At 43.6% G+C, this 22,203-nt stretch overlaps 1 protein-coding gene across 1 annotated transcript in view; it reads left to right on the top strand.

Moving 5' to 3' along the window:
• The window catches only part of LOC126252347 (UNC93-like protein), a 435,773-nt gene that overhangs the window by 140,006 nt on the left and 273,564 nt on the right, over window positions 1–22,203 (top strand). The window contains exon 4 of the mRNA XM_049953237.1: window positions 15,795–16,081. Within this exon, the coding sequence (XP_049809194.1) occupies window positions 15,795–16,081 (287 nt within the window). The remainder of the gene's footprint in view (window positions 1–15,794; window positions 16,082–22,203) is intronic.

The raw sequence follows: 22,203 nt of genomic DNA, 5'->3' as shown, positions 1-22,203 counted from the left end.
TAGAATGAACTTTAACATCCGTACTGAAAAGCTAGAGACAGTAGTGATTAGAATGTATGAGGATCTAGAGGACTTCACAAGGTAAAGCATTTGTACGTGTTTCTGCTAAGACTAAAAAGTGGTTTGAATGGAAGAACGGATATCGATGTATTATCGTGGTCTGCACGTAGTCCGAATTTGAATCCAGTGGAAAACCTTTGGGGAATACTTCCAAGGCGTGTTTATTACAATGGAAGACAATTTGGAAAAAGAAATAAGAGAACAGCAGGCGACAATTTCACTGCATGAACCACAGACCATAACAAAATCAATTCCGAACAGAATTTTTGGGATAACTAGGAACAAAAGAAGCTGGAAGATGTAATAACAAGGCAACATTACTACTGCAACAGGGCAGTGAGTGCCTTTATACCATTTACACGAGGAAATGCGGGCGCCTTATTTTGTTACTCGTGTTTTGAAACAAACTATGTAATTCCGCCATGATTGTTTGTCTTATATGTTTCTACTACGTTAGATACATGTTGCTTGAGACATTGTGAATTGCTTTCGTAGGATCGCTGCCTACATACTGATGTCCACTACAGTATAGAGCGAAGAAAACACAATTGCCAAGATGCCTCCGAGCGACGCCTAATTTCTCTTATCTTCTCTCTGTTGAGCGTATAATAATTAGCACAGGCCCGAAACGGAGGAAGTATGGTCCCAAATACGAATTAAAGTCCTCCCTCCCCACAGTTACGGTTCGCCTTTGTTGTTCACGGAAAGGCCTCCCCAGAGAGCTGTTAAAGAGTTTTATGTCTGGTAGGGAGAGGAGAACTTTAACTTGCGCCGCAGGTGCAGGTGGAAAACACCTTTCTCTTCTCCCAGTAAAACCTAAAGTCACCGCGCACTCAATTAATGCATGAAAGTAATTGCATTTTTAATTGAATTTGTAGGTTTCTCTTCTTACGGTTCTATTTCTTTTCTAAAAAGGTATCTTGTTTGACCTGTTCATCGGTGCAACGGCGAGCATCCGCATTCTTTAGTAGATATTAGTACCTTCTGAAGGAGCATTGTAACTAATTTATATTAAGAAAACAAGTATTTCTGTCAAAACGAGAAAATGAATAGACGTGGCATCGAACCATTAAACTGTGAAGAAGTGTGCTATCTTATTACAATAAATCATTGTGTAGCATAACATTTTGAACTATCTTTTTTCGTGCATAGAAAGCGTTAATACATTACTTACTCTTATGCCTATCTAATTTGTGTTGGGATACGAATCAAACAGTTTGTCGTCTTTTCTTGGCAAAATATTTTAAGTAAGCTATGTCTGTAGGTTATAGCTCCAAGGGTGTAATTTTTTCAGTTTTATGAGGAAAGTGATAGTAGTAACAATTCCTGTAAAACACAATCTTACTATAGTTTCTAATTTTAGCTGGAGACAAGGACATGCATAAAAAGTATTAAGTAGAATATTAAACTTTGGGTCCGTCACATAAAATTGGTGGTGTGGTCACAAGTCATTCGGCGCATTTCGAGAACTGGATCTATCTTAATGTTATTGTATATTTTACCTTTAACTCGAATATTTTACTTGAACCTGTGTGGTCGATATTACGTATGCATTTCACACACATTTCACCAACAGTTTAACAAGATCACAGATTCTCGCGGTGGTCATCCATACGTATTATAAAAATGGATGTATGTGTGTGTTATGTATCTCTGTATGTACCTTCTACATTTCATCCTAAACCAATGGATCAATTTCAACCAAGGTGAGTGCACGTATTGCTTACTGTTTGCAAATAAGAACTGTGGGGTAAGAACCACCTACCTCTCAAAGGTATTAGGGCGGGGGGGTGGGGGGGGGGGGGGTGAGAAAGTAAATATCGTAGCTCAAGACGCGAAAACACCCAAACGATCCTGTGTTCGAGAATGAGAGCACTTAGTGACTTACTAAAAAACTCTACACATAATTTCAAACCTTTACGAGACCTTCCCCCACCGACACCCCCCACAAAATGATAAAAGGAAAAAGAGTTTATCGCTTACTACATTCCCGCACAAAAACTGCCGCATCAGACATGAACATTTATTTTTTCTTTACAACTAAAACTATTCGTTTTAAATTTCGTAGACCGTATCCACATATACTACTGTATGTAACTCAAAAATTATATCATTGTACGACACATAGTTCAAGATATGCAGCGTCATGTACACTGAGGTGAGTGGCAATGAAACCGCAGGGTGGAATTCTCTAGAGAGACAGGTGAAATATGTGTATAAATATGAATGAAATACTTAACTATATGTGAAACAAGTGCGTAGGTGGGCAAAGCTGAGTGTAAAAACTCCTCCTACACGCTGGATCGGTTTCAACAGAGGTTCGGTAAACGTAATAGTTACCATCTGGAAAGAAAAGAATTGTATGGGTAGGAACCAATGTCCTTCTATTAGGCTGGAGTCGATGGTGTGGAGAGAGAAGGGGGTGGGGGGGATGGACAGACAGAGAGGGGGAAGGAGGCCATCGATAGAGATAGGATGGAAGAGGAGATAGAGTGGGAGGGAGAAATGGACAAAGCAACTGAAGAGGAGGAGACTGACCGACAGAGAGGATAGAGGGGATCGACAGAGAAAGGAAAAGCAAGAGATGGATTGTTAGAAGACTAGAATAAATAGTCAGCCAGTACTGAATGAAAATTCTCACGCTTGCAACCGTGTCAAGGGGTAAAAATACCACAAGCTTTCGATCAATCACTCCTTGGCCATGTTAATCAAATTACTGCTGATGGTCTGCTGGTGTGTTTACTCCGCGTTCGAAACGCCTGCTGGATCCCACACCGCCGGCCGGAGTGGCCGAGCGGTTCTAGGCGCTTCAGTCTGGAACCGCGTGACCGCTACGATCGCAGGTTCGAATCCAGCCTCGGGCATGGATGTGTTTGATGTCCTTAGGTTAGTTAGGTTTAAGTAGTCCTAAGTTCTAGGGGACTGATGACCTCAGATGTTAAGTCCCATAGTGCTCAGAGCCATTTGAACCATTTTTGGATCCCACACCGCGCTGAGCTGCAGGCCGCCTTCTCTATTAAGGGTGCTATCAGCGATATTTATTTCGATGGTTTTCTTAATTACACACTGCGAAAGGCCTTCAGTGCGAGTCGCGACAGATGTTTCGTCAAAATTGATCATATGACCGTTTCTTCGTGCTCCTTCCTGATTTATTTTACGGTGCGTACGTTTTGTCCGACGTAAAAGTGGCCAACTTAAAAGGTATCTCTGTGATTAGAGAAGATAAACTTCTTTGCCAATATCGCTAATTGTAACCTTTATTCCCGATCACCGATTTCGATAATCCTTGTTATCATCTTCAGATCTCGACAGACAGAGGTCTGAAGATGTTAACCATTAGATACAGAGCAGAAGCTCGAATTTTTTCAAGGATGGGGAAGGAAATCGGGCGTGCCTTTTCAAAGGAACCACCCTGGCATTTGACTGGAGCTGTTTAGGGAAATCACCGAAACTCTAAACCTCGATAGCCGGAGGCAGGTTTGAACCGTCCTCCTCCCGAATGAGAGTCCAGTGCGATAACCACTACGCCACATCTCTCCTTAGGTTATTACCAGCGATCTTCGCAAAGAAGTTTATTTTCTCTGTTATCACAGACCGACCCATGCTGCTCAAAAGTATCTAGTAGACCCCAAATGTTCTGAGATCCTCTGGACGGATCGTCAGCAAACACGGCGATAGACATAACAAAGGTGCCATGTCGGCACTTGAGGAAAGACTCTGCTTCATATCTTCGCCATAGAACATCCCTGTCTATGAAACAGTAAGTAGCTTCGAACAGACAGTCCCCAAATTCTCCAGTGAAACGTCAGACAAAATACGGCGTGAAACGAAAGCAAAGCTTCCAGCCCCTAACCTGACCAGGGCTGAGCGCAGTGGCCTGCGCCCACTACACGCTGATGAAATCTTTGCATAATTCTTTATGACAGGGGTAACGCAGCCGTATTTAGGGAACAAGCCGACTACGGTACGAAGATAAATGCACTACTGGACGAAGGTACTTACCGGAAGTTACCTGGCAACCCAACACCGATAATTTTAAAAAAGGAATCCGAGCTTCTTAAGCATTCATCGCTGGAAGATACTGTTGTCAAGACTATTCATCAGCCACCTAGACTGCTTATTTTTAAGGGTCTAATGTTCTACCGAGGATCCACAAGAATGGGACTTCCTTCTACCTCATCATATCTAGAGTTGGTTCACTGACATACAAACTGGCAGTAGGCTAATCTCCTCGCTCCGCATGCGGTCATTGCGAACAACTTGCTGAGAACACAGCCTAGTTTATCAGCCAATTAACCGTCGTCAGCGAAGGTGACATCATGTTCAGTTTTGGTGTCGTAGCGCTTTTTACGAATGTGCTTTTCAAAGACTCTTTGGAGTCTTAGTTCTCTGAAAGTGACGAAGTCAAACTACACTCCTGGAAATTGAAATAAGAACACCGTGAATTCATTGTCCCAGGAAGGGGAAACTTTATTGACACATTCCTGGGGTCAGATACATCACATGATCACACTGACAGAACCACAGGCACATAGACACAGGCAACAGAGCATGCACAATGTCGGCACTAGTACAGTGTATATCCACCTTTCGCAGCAATGCAGGCTGATATTCTCCCATGGAGACGATCGTAGAGATGCTGGATGTAGTCCTGTGGAACGGCTTGCCATGCCATTTCCACCTGGCGCCTCAGTTGGACCAGCGTTCGTGCTGGACGTGCAGACCGCGTGAGACGACGCTTCATCCAGTCCCAAACATGCTCAGTGGGGGACAGATCCGGAGATCTTGCTGGCCAGGGTAGTTGACTTACACCTTCTAGAGCACGTTGGGTGGCACGGGATACATGCGGACGTGCATTGTCCTGTTGGAACAGCAAGTTCCCTTGCCGGTCTAGGAATGGTAGAACGATGGGTTCGATGACGGTTTGGATGTACCGTGCACTATTCAGTGTCCCCTCGACGATCACCAGTGGTGTACGGCCAGTGTAGGAGATCGCTCCCCACACCATGATGCCGGGTGTTGGCCCTGTGTGCCTCGGTCGTATGCAGTCCTGATTGTGGCGCTCACCTGCACGGCGCCAAACACGCATACGACCATCATTGGCACCAAGGCAGAAGCGACTCTCATCGCTGAAGACGACACGTCTCCATTCGTCCCTCCATTCACGCCTGTCGCGGCACCACTGGAGGCGGGCTGCACGATGTTGGGGCGTGAGCGGAAGACGGCCTAACGGTGTGCGGGACCGTAGCCCAGCTTCATGGAGACGGTTGCGAATGGTCCTCGCCGATACCCCAGGAGCAACAGTGTCCCTAATTTGCTGGGAAGTGGCGGTGCGGTCCCCTACGGTACTGCGTAGGATCCTACGGTCTTGGCGTGCATCCGTGCGTCGCTGCGGTCCGTCCCAGGTAGACGGGCACGTGCACCTTCCGCCGACCACTGGCGACAACATCGATGTACTGTGGAGACCTCACGCCCCACGTGTTGAGCAATTCGGCGGTACGTCCACCCGGCCTCCCGCATGCCCACTATACGCCCTCGCTCAAAGTCCGTCAACTGCACATACGGTTCACGTCCACGCTGTCGCGGCATGCTACCAGTGTTAAAGACTGCGATGGAGCTCCGTATGCCACGGCAAACTGGCTGACACTGACGGCGGCGGTACACAAATGCTGCGCAGCTAGCGCCATTCGACGGCCAACACCGCGGGTCCTGGTGTGTCCGCTGTGCCGTGCGTGTGATCATTGCTTGTACAGCCCTCTCGCAGTGTCCGGAGCAAGTATGGTGGATCTGACACACCGGTGTCAATGTGTTCTTTTTTCCATTTCCAGGAGTGTATTTTGGCACCCCCTTACGTTTTCTTATTATCTGTACAACGACCAATATTGTGATCAAACAGACGGCGTTGCGATGGGAAGCCCGTTATTTCCAGCTGTTGCAAATCTCCATATTGAGAATTTCGAGGATATTGCCTTATACACGACACCATTAGATCCTAGTAGCTTTTCCCGATGCGTTGCGGAGACGCATTTGGCCTGACGCACAGGAAAAAGTTCACGTTTGTTGGAACATCCTAAGAACGTTTAAAATGACAGGTACCACGTACATCTGCAGATAAATTTTCTTCACATGACTTCTGAAACAGGTCGAATGGTAGAGTTTTTTTTTTGTTTTTTTTTGTTTTTGTTTTAATGGATGAATTAAAAACCGTGCTTTCATATATTTGTTTCGCACGACTTGTTGCCTTGTCTAATTTGCCAATTAATGGTAGTCGTTTGTATTACAACTTGCACCTTCACTTTTGAGCGTTAACGTATGGGAAGCCTAACTGAAATGACAGGTATTTCAGTTGCATAAAATCCTTGTGAGCAGTCCGCAAAACTGCATCTCCAGATGTAGAAATAGAAATAAGTGCACAATTTGAAAATGTTCGATTTGATGATCTAAGTTCCGTGAACTACATGGTACTGTAGACAGTCAATAGACAGACTGCATCATTTGTTACGTGAAATAACAAATGTGTGGAAACATTGTGCAATATGCGAGTAACATTTGTTAATTGTTAAACAAGATCAAATTGCGGAAATGTAGTCTAATGAAAATAGTCAAAGAGATTTAAGCTGTCGATTTGTTTTTGCACGAGACATAAAGCCACCACGTCTCGACAGAAACGGAAACTGAATCAAAGCAGTGAGCAAAAGCGGGATACCCTACAAATAAAAACACGAAGTAGATTTCATACGTGTTCAAAGTTATAATCAGCTTTCTCCGGGGTTTACAAGAGACTCTGCGAGTTGATTTGCTGGAACGTCGATACTTTTCATCGCATTCTGTACCGTCGGACTCCCATCTGTTGTCATAACTGTCTAATTAGTGGCTGAAAAACGCTTAGAGACCAATGCGGAAATTACGGTAGCTGCAGATGGGATTCTGCAAACCTTCCAGTAGTGCATCGAAAAATAAGTGTGCAGGTAAATAACTCAAAAAGTATTAACACAGCAACCAGTCATTGATAACAGTGTTTACTTTTTTTTTAAAAAAAAGAGCTTCATTACTAGTTTACATTCAAAACGTCCAGAATCAGACGGATGTTCGTGTTTATTTTAATCATTTAATTTATGGCTCTGAGCAATATGGGACTTAACTTCTCAGGTCATCAGTCCCCTAGAACTTAGAACTACTTAAACCTAACTAACCTAAGGACAGCACACACATCCATGCCCGAGGCAGGATTCGAACCTGCGACCGTAGCGGTCGCGCGGTTCCAGACTGTAGCGCCTAGAACCGCTCGGCCACTCCGGCCGGCTTTAATTTATGCTGCACACAATTTGTTGATTGTTTCTGTGACAGTTTCATAGTGTGGCGGTGTCCTGTAGGAATAAATGATAATAAGAAAACGAGTTCTTCAGTTTCATCAGACCCAGTGATAAAATATACAACTTTCTAAAATAAGAAATGAGTTCGATTTGTGCTACTTACGGTGAAAATTTTCCGTATATATTTTATATCCCTATTGGTTGTTGTGAAGTTTATGTTATGCAGAATAACACTCGCACAGTTCTACGTTTGTCATGTATCCTAACAGACACTTTCGGCCACAACCTACAATTGCATGAAATTATTCTTTCTTTTTTCAAATGAGTCTTCTTGTTTACCAAACTGTTTTGTATTTTCGCGAAATGTGGGAGAGAGAGTCACAGAAATGATACAGGATTTGGGATGGACTTCATTAAAAGGAAGGCGTCTTTCGTTGCGACGGAATCTTCTCACGAAATTCAACTTTCTCCTCCGAATGCGAAAATATTTTGTTGACACCGACTTACATAGGGAGGAACGGTCACAAAGATAAAATAAGGGAAATCAGAGCTTGTACGGAGAGATGTAGGTGTTCATTCCTTCCGCGCGCTATACGAGATTGGAATAATAGAGAATTGTGAAGGTGGTTCGATGAACCCTCTGCCAGGCACTTAAATGTGATTTGCAGATTTTCCATGTAGATTTAGATGTATTGTAAGTCAGAACCATGTCTTAGGGGCAGTGACAAAACACTTTGGATAAACTAATCATGTCCAGAAAACAGATAAATCACAGGTATGGACTGTCGCTCGCCGCTGAGTGCCCTATACGCCAGCTATGAAAACACTTTTCGCCGTTTTTTTATTCCTCTTTCGACGCCGCCGTAGCTCTCGCATTTGCTCGGCAGTGGTCTTTCTAGGCTTTCTGGATGTCTTTTGCCCGAACTTTGCCTATAATTCCAGGTTGTAGACCAGTGCTGCAGTATCCACGAATTGCTTCATTACTCGCTTCGAAACAGATAAAAGAATTAAGTGACAGCACGAAACAGGAATTATATAAGGCCTACTATAGTGATATACACAATATTATTATTATCACTATTACTATTATTGCTTGTGGTCAGACACAAAGCATTAGCAGCCTGAAGTCTTCCAATTTCTGCCAGTTCAGCTGTAAGGAGAGCAGCAATCAAGTGATTTACGAACAGTACGTATAGTGTACACATCTTAACCTGGTTGATTTTAAATGGGGTTCCAGTGTGCGGGTCAAGGAAGTGTCACAGTGGAAAGGAGTTATCCAGGGAAAGTATGTTTTGTAACATGTGCCTGTGCATTGTGGAGAATTAGCTTTCTTATCTGAGAAGACGTTGTAGGTAGCACTTGCGATGCACTACGAATTCCTTCCACATTCAAACGCGCGCGCGCACACACACACACACACACACACACACTAAATGTCATTCAACTTGATCACTTTAAAAATAAAACAGTTCAAAGAAATATCTTTTCTCATTCTACAGTTCAGTTAGGTGCTGGCGTTAGCGATAATGTGGTGGACGGGTTCAACAGACGGCAGGGAGGGATGGAAGCAGGGGGTTATAGCTGATGTCTAACTGCACTCAGGGGCAATGGTGCAATGGTCTAAGAAAGGCTGGAGACTACTGTCCTAGTACCACGGACGTTATTCACTGATGGCTTAACAGATGTCCTAACATCCTTTCGCTGCTTCTTGTCAGGATTTTCCACATAATCCTTTTCTCTCCGATTCTGCGGAGAACCTCCTCATCCCTTATCTCATAAGCCCATCTAATTTTCAACATTCTTCTACAGCACCACATTTCAAATGCATCGATTCTCTTCTTTTTTTTTTATTTTCCCACAGTCCACGTTCCAGTACCATACAGCCGGCCGGAGTGGCCGTGCGGTTCTAGGCGCTACAGTCAGGAACCGTGTGACCGCGACGGTCGCAGGTTCGAATCCTGCCTCGGGCATGGATGTGTGTGATATCCTTAGGTTAGTTAGGTTTAAGTAGTTCTAAGTTCTAGGGGACTGATGACCACAGCAGTTAAGTCGCATAGTGCTCAGAGCCATATATCATTAGTACCATACAATGCTGTGCTCCAAAAGTACGTTCTGAGACATTTCTTCCTCAAAGTAAGGGCTATGATTCGTACTAGTAGACTAATCAGGGCTAGGGATGCCTTTTTGCCAGTGCTAGTCTGCTTTTGATTTCCTCCTTGCTCCGTCTGTTATGGGTTATTTTGATGTCTTGGTAGCAGAATTCCTTAACTTTTTTTATTTCGTGACCATCAATCCATTGTTAAGTTTCTCAGTGAACTCATTTCTGATATTTCTCGTTACTTTCGTCTATCTTCGATTTAATCGCAATCCGTCTTCTATACGCAGTACACTGTTCGTTCCATTCAGTAGATAATGTAATTTTTCTTCACTTTCACTCAGGATAGCAATATCATCAACGAAACGTATCATTGATATAATTTCACCTTGAATTTAAATTCCACTCTTGAACCTTTGTTGTATTTCCATCATAGCTTCGTCGATGGACTGATTGAACAGTATGGGCGAAAGAGTGCATTCCTGTCTTACACCATTTTTTGATCCAAGCACTTTTTTTTTATCTTCCATTCTTATTATTCCTCCTTGGCTGTTGCACATGTTGACATTACGCGTCTCTCCATATAGCTTAAACCAACTTTACTCAGAATTTCGAACATCTTGCACCATTTGACACTGTCGAATGCTTCTTCTAGGTCGACAAATCCTATGAACGTACACTGATTTTTCTTTAGTCCCGATTCCATTATCAACTACAACGCCAGAACTGCCTTCCTGCTGCCTTTACCTTTTCTCCTCTCAATCGACTTCTGTTTCTTATTCCATCACATCATATTAGTCTTCCCCCTCACAGAGACCTTCATACTACTCTTTCCTTCTATCAGCTGTCTCCTCTGATTTAACGGCGTAATTCCCATTGACGTTAATAATAACATCCTTGCATTTAATTTCACCGAAGGTTGTTTTGACTTTTCTATATGCTGAGTCAGTCCTTCCGACTATCACTTCTTTTTCGATGTCTTCACATTTGTCATCCATTCCTTTCGCCTCAGGTTCCAGGAACTTCCTATTTATTTCATTCCTAAGCGACGTGCATTTCTGTATTAATGACTTTCCTTGAATATTTTTATACTTCCTTCTTCCGTCTGTCAACTGAAATATTTCTTCTCTTACCCATGGTTTCTTCGGACTAACCTTTGTTCCTATGTTCTTCTTTCCAACTTTAGTGTTTTCCTTTTTTAGAAATGTCCATTTCTCTTCAACTAAACTGCTTACTGAGGTATTCCTTATAGCTGTATCTACAGTCTGAGAGCTTCAAGCGTGTCTCTTAATCCCTTAGCACTTTCGTATCAGTCTTCCTTGTGCATTGATTCTTCCTGACTAGTCTCTTAAACATCAGCCTACTCTTCACCTTCACAACATTGTGATCTGAGTCGGTATCTCCCCCTTTGTACGCCTTACAATCCAGTATCTAACTTCGGTATTTCTGCCTGACCGTGATGTAATCTAACTGAAATCTTCCCGTACCTCCCGGCCTTTTTCAAGTATACCTTCTCCTCATGTGATTTTTGAACACAGTATTCCCTATTACTTTCTGATATTTATTGCTGAACTCAATTAGCCTGTCTCGTTTCTCATTCTTTGTCCCAAGCCCATATTCTCCCATAAGCCATTTCTCTGCTACTTCCCTACAGCCACATTCCACTCCTACATGACTATTAGTTTTTCATCTCCCTCTATATACTGAATTACCCGTTCAATATCCTCATACGCTTTCTCAGTCTCTTCATCCTGAGCTTGCGACGTCGGCATGTATACCTGAACTACCACTAGTTTGTTGTCGATTCTAATGAGAAGTACCCTCTCACCGAACTGTTCCCACTAACACTTTCTCAGCCAACCTTCGTATTCATAATGAATCCTACTCCCGTTGTACCATTTTCTGCTGCTGTTGATATTACCCTATACTCATCTGACCAGAAATCCTTGTCTTCTTTCCATTCAACTTCACTGACCCCTACTATATCTAGGCTGAACCTCTGCATTTCTCTTTTCAGATTTTGTAGCTCACCTGCCAGCTTCTGACATTCCACGCCCCGACTCGTAGAATGTTCTCCATTCGTTGGTTGTTCAATCTTTTTCTCATAGTCACCTCCCTCTTGGCAGTCCCCTCCCGGAGATCTTAATGGGGGACTATTCTGGAATCTTTTTCCAATGGAAAGATCATCATGACACTTTTTCGATTACAGACCACATGTTCTGTGGGTACACGTTATGTATCTTTGATCCAGTGATTTCTATTGCCTTCTGCACCCTCATGCCGTTGATGATCGTTGCTAATTATTACGCCCTTAGGGATAGTTTCCCACCCCAAAGGGAGCGGAATAACCTGAACCTCTTGCCGCTCCTCCACCCTCTTTGACAAGGTTGGCCGCTAAAGATGAAGATTTTTGTTAAAAGTTTAAGGGGTGACCCGTTTCGGACTAGGGACGATTATTAATCAGAGGCGCTACTCCTACACCAAGGGTGCGTGACACAATTGTAGAAGTGTAGACATGATATATCCTTTGAGGAAGCAACTGTGGTTCCCATATAATTAGTCTCGTAATTATCAGCGATTCATTTGTGATGGTATGTTTTCACTCAAGGACGCTCGTCCGAAGTTTTTACGTCGAAGACGGTAAAATTAAAAACATTCACTTCATACAGAAAATTAAACGTGCAATCCTGGACAACTGATAACAATCTAAGTATATTCACAGCATTTATGGGGTGTGGGATTCCACAATTGAGTACACCCACGTTTCTTTAAAGAATAGAACTACCATGACTAACACAACTTCAAACGTCTGATTAATTTACAAATCCGTTAAATATTTGCCTTTGATACTGTAAGTGAAAAATAGTGCAGGCAAGGATTGAAATTATGCTTCAAGTTCGTTGTAAGTCGCTAAGTTATCCCATTATCAAACACTATAGGAATGTAAACTGGGTAGTTTTCGCTCCATTGTAGGCGAAAGCAGTTTCTCACGCATTTCATTGTTTATGACGTCGTGCAATAATAACCAGTTGATGACTTACCACTATATATAAATTATGAAACAAATATTTCCTGTATCGGGATGATGTTTCCTCCATTCCATCGAATTTTAAATTGTATTACCGCCTTCTTGACGTTTGAACACTTTTATCACAATTGGACAAAGAACGTTAGGTCATTTACTGGTTATCGTTTGAACTAAAGTATGAAACAAATGTGTATCCCTGAAGATGTGACTAACGCCGCGAGGCTAGTTGGATCTTAAATAAATATTTATCATACATCTGAAGCAGTATTTTTCATCATGATTCAGTTCTACAGCTGTGGATGCCTACTATACAAAATTTGATGTTGCCAATAGGATTAGTATTAAAGGCGTAATAAACTGAAAATTCATGGCTGATAAAGTCTGCCTGTCTGAACAGCGAAAATGTAGTAAGCAGTAAAAGGTTTTGGTTTAGCCATTTTGTGGGACAGTGTCAGCGAGAAAAGATATGAAATTGTGTGTAGGTCGGAAAGTTCTCTGAGTCTTAAATAATGGATGAATGAAGTTTGCGTGCTTGCGTGTCGCAAGTTATGCTGCCTAAGGCGAACACACAATTTCCAAATGTAATAACTATCGAATTGTGCTATGCATTTAACATCAAATTACATCTCTTAATGACAGATTATGAGAATATTTTAAATTTTTAAATTCGGTTAACACCTACGCGAAGTGTTGAAAATCGAATTTTTACTGCCCGTTCCCTGCAAGTAGTACGGGGGTCCGGAATAGCATTTCAGTAATATTGATTAGTGGAGACATAATCAATACCACTTCACATATAAATAAGTAGATTTCAATTGCCAGGCCTAGAAATTCGTAACTTTGTCCACAAAATGTTCTACGCTTATCTTTTACGTATTGTGCGTGGTCTCCTTCGAAATACTATCCCCCAACACTCTTCCTCACAACTGAAACGCCGCTCCCAATCCCGTTTCCACTTCCGGAAGCAGTCTTGGTACGCCTCTTGCTGGATCGTACGAAAGGCCGGCTGCGAATTTTCTTTTATTTCGTCTGTCGTTGAATATCTTAATCCTTTCAGCGGGGTTTTCAATTTTGGAAATAAAAAAGAAAAGTCCACAACGGCCAGATCTGGAGAGTACGAGAATGACGCAGCACAATGATTTAGTTTTTTGCAATAGTTGTGCATCAACAGGGATGAATGTGCGAGTGCTGCAAGAGCCATGAGCTGTCTCGCTACATTTCAGGCCGTTTCCTTCTTACATTTTCTCACAGGCGTTCCAACACATCCCAGTAGTACCATCTATTAACAGTTTGTCAAATGATTCAAATGGCTCTGAGCACTATGGGACTTAACATCCGAGGTCATCAGTCCCCTAGAATTAGAACTACTTTAACCTAACTAACCTAAGGACATCACACACATCCATTCCCGAGGCAGGATTCGAACCTGCGACCGTAGCGGTCGCGCGGTTCCGGACTGAAGCGCCTAGAAGCGCTCTGCCACAGCTGCCGGCAAACAGTTTGTCCCTGTGGCTCGAATTCACGATGAACTAACCCTTCAAAGTCAAAGAAAACTATCAGCATTGCTTTGACATTTGACCTGACATGGCCGGCCGCTGTGGCTGAGCGCTTCTAGGCTCTTCAGCCTGCAACCGCGCGACCGCTACGGTCGCAGGTTCGAATCCTGCCTCGGGCATGGATATGTGTGATGACCTTAGGTTAGTAGGTTTAAGTAGTTCTACGTTCTAGGGGGCTGATGACCTCAGATGTTAAGTCCCACAGTGCTCAGAGCCATTTGAACCATTTTGACCTGACATGACGAGCTTATTATGTTCTTTGAGAACATTGCCCCACCAATTGTGACGACTGAACCTTTCTCTCAGCGTCATAACCTTAGACCCACGTCTCATCACCAGTTATGATTCTCTTAAGGAACATCTCGGTCTCATTTCACGCGATCCAAAAACTCTTCACAGATTTCGAGAGGAACGTATTTTTGGTCCTGACCCCTGAACCGTGGGACAAACTTGGCGGCAACACGATGCATTCAGAGATAGTGTGTCAGGAGTTCGTGACATGATGCAATTGAAGTGTTACATTCTTCTGAAATGTCTCGGACAGTCAGTCTTTGATTGGCACGCACAATTTCGTTGACGTTCGTGACATGATCGTCGTCGGTAGACACCGAAGGGCGTCCTGAACGAGGGTCATCTTTAACTTCAGCCATTTTTCAAACGGCTCAAGCATTCATCACCGTAGGCTTCGCGCATCATTTGGAGTGGCTGTGTAAAGATTTTCTTGAGTCTCACGCAAACTTTAACGTAGACGAGTTGCTTCTCTGAATCTGCGACCTCGAAATTCGCAAACTGTGCGGCACGACGTTCTACTCAGTATATCACTGATCAATAGGTAACAGACATACAACGGGGAAAGTTTCCGCAGTTACACATTAAACACAAGCGTGAGCAGGGATGTCAACCCCATTTCGCGCCAACACACCATTGGAGCGAAATTACGACCGTTCAGGAATTTTTAGAACAGAGCTCTTATTATACTGGACAAGGTAAAACTTTTTGGTCCCGCCACAGCACAACAGTGTTAACGCGGCAGCAAATTTCCTTATTCCAGTTGAGCGGCGTGAGTTGGGCGCACCCCGAATCCTCGCGCGGTCAGAAAAATGGTACGGAATCCTTCCAAGCCCGCAAGGGTCTGAAAAAATATGGGACCGAATCCTCCCGTTTGAAGCAGAAAGCAGATGAAGTTACAGTAGAAGACGTAAAAAATTTTCGAGTGTATTGTATGTTTAAAAGTTTTATGTTTTATCTTACTGAGATAAAGTCCAGCCGGCACAGCGCCAGCGACGAACTCCCGCTCAAGGTCACGCGCAAAGCGTGCATAAGTGAATCAATATTATTGTGTAAAACATGAAGGAGTAGGGGATGGAGATAAGGAAAATGGCAGAGATAATTATATTATTGTGTATAATACAACATACAATGTGTCAGTTTGGGAGGATTCAGTCCTGTTACCTGCTTACCTACCTGGCTTCGGGATGATTCGGGGCTTCGCCCCCTGAGTTAGTAGTCTTGGAACTAGCCCAGTGGAACACGCGCAGTCCGTGTTAAATCATCCTCTCTTATAACAGCGCACCTAGTGCAACTGACGCGGAAGGCGTCTTCAGGTAAGTAAATGCACTTCTGGCGACGGAAGAGCGATAAATTCCGCACGAGCGTAATAAGTGAGGTGTTGGCCCGGAGGCTGAGATTTAGGCCCGCCAAGGCAGAGGGCTGAAACGTGTGTGTGCGTGTGCGTGCCGCAGGTGGCTGGGCTGCAAGAGCGCGATGTTGGCGTCGTTCGTGCTGTACGTGCCGTACATGTGCGCGCAGTTCTCGGCGTCGTTCGCGACGGTGCTGCCGGGCGCGCTGCTCGTCGGCGTGGGTGGCGGGCCCTTCTGGTGCACGCAGTGCGCCTACACCTGCGCGCTCGCCGACGTCTACGCCAGCGCTACGCGCCTCAAGCCGCAGGTCGTCGTCGTCCGCTTCTTCGGCATCTTCTACACCGTCTACGAGTACGGACAAATCTTCGGCAACCTCGTCTCCTCCGTGGGTAAGATTCCGCCGTAATCCAGCCCCAAGCATTTCTTTTTGTGAGAATCACTTATTTGGGACATTAAAAATGATTCGTAATACAGTGTGTGTGTGTGTGTGTGTGTGTGTGTGTGTATGTGGGCGCGTGGACGCGCTCACAAGAACCATTCACTGGACAAGAGAATACATATTGCATTACAGGTATTCCCACCAATGTCTGAGCGACATTGTCGCAGATTCCGTATTTGCCTAGCAAACCATTCCTTGCTGGTATCTCGGCGTCACTGGAAGACAACTGCATTAACTTCGTCATTGGTGATGAACTTCTTACTAGGAATGGGAGAAATCGACCAGTTAAGATCGATACTGTTACTTCAGTACTGAATAATCAGTATTTGTTTGGTCTCCATCACAACAGGTGTTTCTTTTTTTACTAATAACGAAAAACACCAATTAGCAGAAACAGCAGTGCTAAAATTTTTCGCTTTTAAAGAAAACTTTTACGAAAAAATGAATAACTTTTGTTCCTAAAATTTCATTGGTTTAAAATACTGCGTTATTATGCACTCATAAATTAAGAATAATTGCAGAATTTGGTGCCACACAAGGTGGCACTACACAAAACTGGCACTGATAGCATAGGCACATAGGGAACACACATGACACACATCTGTAACTCCACGGTATTGGTGATAAGTTGAGAAAACCGTCCCGAAACTCATGTGCTGTAAAAAAAAATGGTTTAAATGGCTCTGAGCACTATGGGACTTAACTTCTGAGGTCATCAGTCCCCTAGACTTAGAACTAAGTGAAACTAACGAACCTAAGGACATCACACACATCCATGCCCGAGACAGGATTCGAACCTGCGACCGTAGCAGCTGCGTCGTTCCGAACTGAAGCGCCTAGAATCGCTCGGTCGCGGCGGCCGTCCCATGTGCTACAAATCACCACTGTTTCCTGCACATGTACCCATACATCAATATGGGATATGATCACCATGCACACGTACACAGGTCGCATAATGGGTTGGCATACTCTGGATCAGGTGGTCGAGCTGCTGTTGGGTTATAGCCTCCCATTCTTGCAGTAGTGCCTCTCGGAGCTCCTGAAGTGTCGTAGGGGTTTGAATACGTGCATAGATACGTCGATCGAGAGCAACCCACACGTGATCGATGGGGTTTATGTCTGGATAACAGGCAGGCCACTCCATTCGCCTGATATCTTCTGTTTCAAGGTACTCCTCCACGACGGCAGCTCGGTGGGGCCGTGCGTTAACATCCGTCAGGAGGAAGGTGGGACCCACAGCACCTCTGAGGAGGTGGACATACTGTTGTAAAATGACGTCCCGATACACCTGACCTCTTACAGTTCGACTGTCAAAGACATGCAGGTGTTAACGTGCACCAATCATAACCCCGCCCCACACAATCAAACAACGACCTCCATACAAGTGCCTTTCAAGGACACTAAGGGGTTGATATCTGGTTCCTAGTTCACGCCGGATGAAAACCCGGCGAGAATCACTGTTCAGACTACACCTGGACTTGTCCGTGAACATAACCTGGGACCACTGTTGCAATGACCATGTACTGTGGTCTTGACACCAGGCTTTACGGGCTCTCCTGTGACGAGGGGTCAGTGGAATGCACCTTGCACGTCTCCGGGAAGATAAACCATGTCTGTTCAGTCGTCTGTAGGCTGTGTGTCTGTAAACAACTGTTCCAGTGGCTGCGGTAAGGTGCCGAGCAAGGCTACATGCAGTACTCCGTGGCCGTATGCTGGCACTCATGGTGAAATACCGGTCTTCTTGTGGTGTTGTACCCTGTGGATGTCCCGTTCTGTAGCGTCTGGACACGTTTCCTGACTACTGGAATCGTTGTCATAATCTTGAGGTCACACTTTGTGGCACACGGAGGGCCCGTGCTACGACCTGCTGTGTTTAACCAGACTCCATTCGCCCTAGTATTCTACTCCTCACAGCGTCATCAATATGTGTTCTGTGAGACATTTTCAACACACAGTCACCATTAGCACGTCTGAAAACGTCTGCACACTTACTCGCTGCATCGTACTCTGACTTGCACCAACACACGGCTGCGTATGTGGACTGCTGCCAGCGCCACTGTGCGACGACCGCACGTCAAATGCACCGCATGGTCATACCCCGACGTGATATAAACCCGTAAACCGCCTACTGGAACGTTGTTTCACCATGTATCAGCATTATCCTTAATTTATGAGAATGAGTATAGAAAAAGGGAAAAAGCGAACAGCGCTATTTTAATGATAGTTCCGACAGAAATGAGCAGTAACATATAGTACAAGAATGGATACTACATTTCTGAGACAATAATGTCCCTGTTGCCTTGTGACGTGGCTTAAGATACACGTGAACGTGCAGCGTGCGAGCCTTGCCCCAACTCGAGTACATAATAGAGCACTTACTATGTACCTACATGTTTAGTTTAACGTTGATAATTCATAAGAATAATTTGTGATCTGAAGATGGCAGTAGCTGAACATTGAAGTGTAAAAGTTTGTGTGATAAAGACGGACCTGCAAAATAAAGTGCCAATATATGATCACGGACTTATTTTCAAACTTTATGTCTTCAATTTACAAGATAGTTCCTCGCTGTCGTCGCCGGACATAAGTTGTATTGCAGAATGACATCAACGCTAGACTGGAAATATTTTTACCAAGTGCCACAGCAATGTAGTACAATGCTCCATTTGTTTAATAAGGCTAAAGATTTGCCTGTCATTTCTATGAAATAACAAAAGAGGGAGGAATTAACAGTAATACATTAAAAGCCTGACTACAGTTCGTAGTATACAATAATAACAGAAAGCAGCTTATCTGCTGCCTATATCCACATAATATGCCTATGGACAAATAAAAACAAAAAAGAGTTCTTCAGTTTTTACACTTTAGCATCGACCATTCGTAATTTTCAAACAGTGACATGATCCCCGATTACAACAAGGTTTTCTAGCAGAGTTTAAAAATATTGGTCGAGAACAGAATACTGGTGATTCTTTGTAGTATTCATCCACTGACCACTTTTCGCGAAATGCAGTGAACTGTCGTCACACTAAGTTTTCTTTTATTAGCCCATTTAATTAAACAATTTTATTCTGAAACACAGACGCAAAATGTTTTCAGTCTTCGTTCGATTTCTACGTGTGTCACAGGAAACAATAACAATAAAATACAAAAAAATTGGTTATTTCAGGAACTGGTTATTTTGAGAAACAAGTGCTGCTGCAGTGCGCCATATGTAGGAAGCAGCAACAGCATGTGGTGGCCGTAGACTTTACTATAGCCTTTCTTCACGCATACATCGACAAATATTTCAAACTGCTACTTTGGAGCAGTTATAGGGGGAGTGCCAGTCAATACTGAAATAACTAGACAAATTGTGAGTTAGAAGTATTGCCTACAAAAAGTTGCCCTGGTGAAATGTCCTCTTTACAACATAAAAATTTTGACCAATGAAATTATGTTAAAGGCGGTCTCACTATATTTTAAGAACGAATTCACGAGGGTAAAACTCACGTTAGCACTGCAGTTTAATCTATGGTCATAAATGAACATGTGAATGAACCTTAAAAAGTCGAATTACCTACTACTAAGTTCATAACTTGACTTACGAAATGCCCCATTATGTAGTAAACGGCATGCACATTGCGTATGCGTTGCTCTGTCTGCTATCCTTACACTTCTCCACACACATTCAGAAATTATGGTGTACTACAATCAACAATGAAAGGCACCTGAACTGTCACCGCCTGCTTCAAAAACTTGAAAGAACTTGCGTAGAAGGTAGACCTAATCGTGCTGCTGAACAAATAAATGTTGATTTTGAAAGCAGTTCGTTTGAGAAACATGTCTCCTGATTGCAAATGATTGTAGCAGAACCTCTACTGCAATTGAATTGGAAAATGCATGCCTATTATGTAGAACTGTTATGTTACAATTATGAATATAACAGTGGCTAGGAAATTTCACAAAATGAGGAGGGTCTGTTGCCATGCTAGTGATTATTTCAACTCAAGACAGCTCACAGTACCAGGAAGAACTCAGTTATTTGTACATGAACAACGTGGCGTTCTCTGTCTCAGCGTAACAGTTCACCCACAAACTGTTCAAGAACCCTACTAAAATATTAAGAACAATGAATGAAAATGTTATTTCGTTCGCCTACGATTCGTATGTACTACTCAGAATCGACACTGAATATCTCACAGTACAAAGCATGTTAAGTTTCACTGCTCGTGAGTCTGGAAACTCTAGGCTTGTTGCGACATGTCCTCAGTTCCTTTGTATCATCAGTTTCTATATCCTGTCGCAGAATTAATCACCAATATTCCAGTCTTTCTATCGCCTTGTAAATTTTTCTCTAGTTAATTAATTATTTTCCAATACAATATATACTTCAAAAGTTTTCCTATTTTGCTCCAGCATACTTACAATAATTTCGGATGAAAATGGTTCAAATGGCTTTAAGCAGTATGGGAGTTAACATCTGAGGACATCGCTCCCCTAGACTTAGAACTACTTAAACCTAACTAACCTAAGGACATCACACACATCCATACCCGAGGCAGGATTGAAACCTGCGACCGTAGCAGCAGCACGGTTCCGTACTGAAGCGCCTAGAACCGCTTGGCCACAGTTGCCGGCAATTTCGAATGAGGTTACGAGTTTCGGGTGTCACCAGCAATCCTCACGTCTACAAAGCAAACATATTTAAAATGAAACGAGAAATTATGTAGATTATACCTAAATTAAAATAGAGTAAGAAAACTGAAGTCGTACCTTAAGGGTTTAATCTGACAACTGCGGAAACCAGATTATAAAAGAATACCCTTGAAGATGACTGCATCTAAAGCTATTCCACTGGTTGGAAGGTAGCCCTTAGGAAAAATCCTCAGAAGGGCTCACCGGCTATGGCGAAGGTCAGTGCTGGCTGGCTCTGAGCACTTTGGGACTTAACATCTATGGTCATCAGTCCCTTAGAACTACATAGACCTAACTAACCTAAGGACATCACACACATCCATGCCCGAGGCAGGATTCGAACCGGCGACCGTAGCGGTTGCGTAGCTCCAGAACGTAGCGCCTATAACCGCTCGGCCACACCAGCCGACGAAGGTCAGTGCTACTTTGTCAGCTAGCTTTGCTTTGAAGAACCCTCTCTAGGAGTCGCTCGCCGAAAGTCACATTACAAACGCGATCTTCCGTAGTGTAAGACTACCGAAAGAGCTTGTTTTTAACAATCTCAGTGTGGAAACAGGAGAAATGCCGTCTGTGGCGAGGCCTGGAAGAACGACATAGAACACAGAAAGCAGAGCTTCTTCGGAATACGGCGCTTCCAACAGATAACAACAAAAAAGTGGAGGGAAAACTCGAGGGATAGGCCACCTTTGACGCCGTGGTACGCCGCCGAACTCACACATTACAAAAATCAGGACTGGCTAACATAAATAACTTAGAGAAATTCGACTGTGCTGCCGAGGTCCCGTATCGCTGGGCAAAGTCAGAGATCGAAAGAGAGTGGGACAAAGTTTTTGAGCGTCAAGTGTTAGGGAGCGTACTACAGGTTAAATGCCTCAATCACTGGTCAGAAAAGGGGACCAGGTTCTTTTGAAGTATCGGTGCTCGGAATATCCGTAGTCTAGTCAATCTTTTAACTCTTTTCAACCTCTACTTGGAAAATATGATTGACCAATGCTCATTAGATGACAAAGGCGTAGAAATTGGATTGGTTCAAATGGTTCAAATGGCTCTGAGCACTATGGGACTTAACATCTGTGGTCATCAGTCCCATAGAACTTAACACTACTTAAACCTAACTAACCTAAGGACATCACACACATCCGTGCCCGAGGCAGGATTCGATCCTGCGACCGTAGCGGTCACGCGGTTCCAGACTGAAGCGCCGAGAACCGCACGGCCACACCGGCCGGCTCCCGGTAGCAAACACCACACATAAATGTCTCACTGAATTACACTACAACTAAAAGCTATTGTTTAACCACGATTGCCCTTCTAGAACCATTCCAATAAGGTCAAACACTTTAGGAAATAAGATCTGCTAAAACTGTATGGTGTAAAAGATAACTACTCAAACGG

Source organism: Schistocerca nitens, chromosome 4, assembly GCF_023898315.1.
Source record: "Schistocerca nitens isolate TAMUIC-IGC-003100 chromosome 4, iqSchNite1.1, whole genome shotgun sequence".
Classification (NCBI taxonomy): Eukaryota; Metazoa; Arthropoda; class Insecta; order Orthoptera; family Acrididae; genus Schistocerca; species Schistocerca nitens.
Note: the sequence above shows the minus strand (reverse complement) of the source record. Positions and strands in the feature narration are given on the sequence as shown.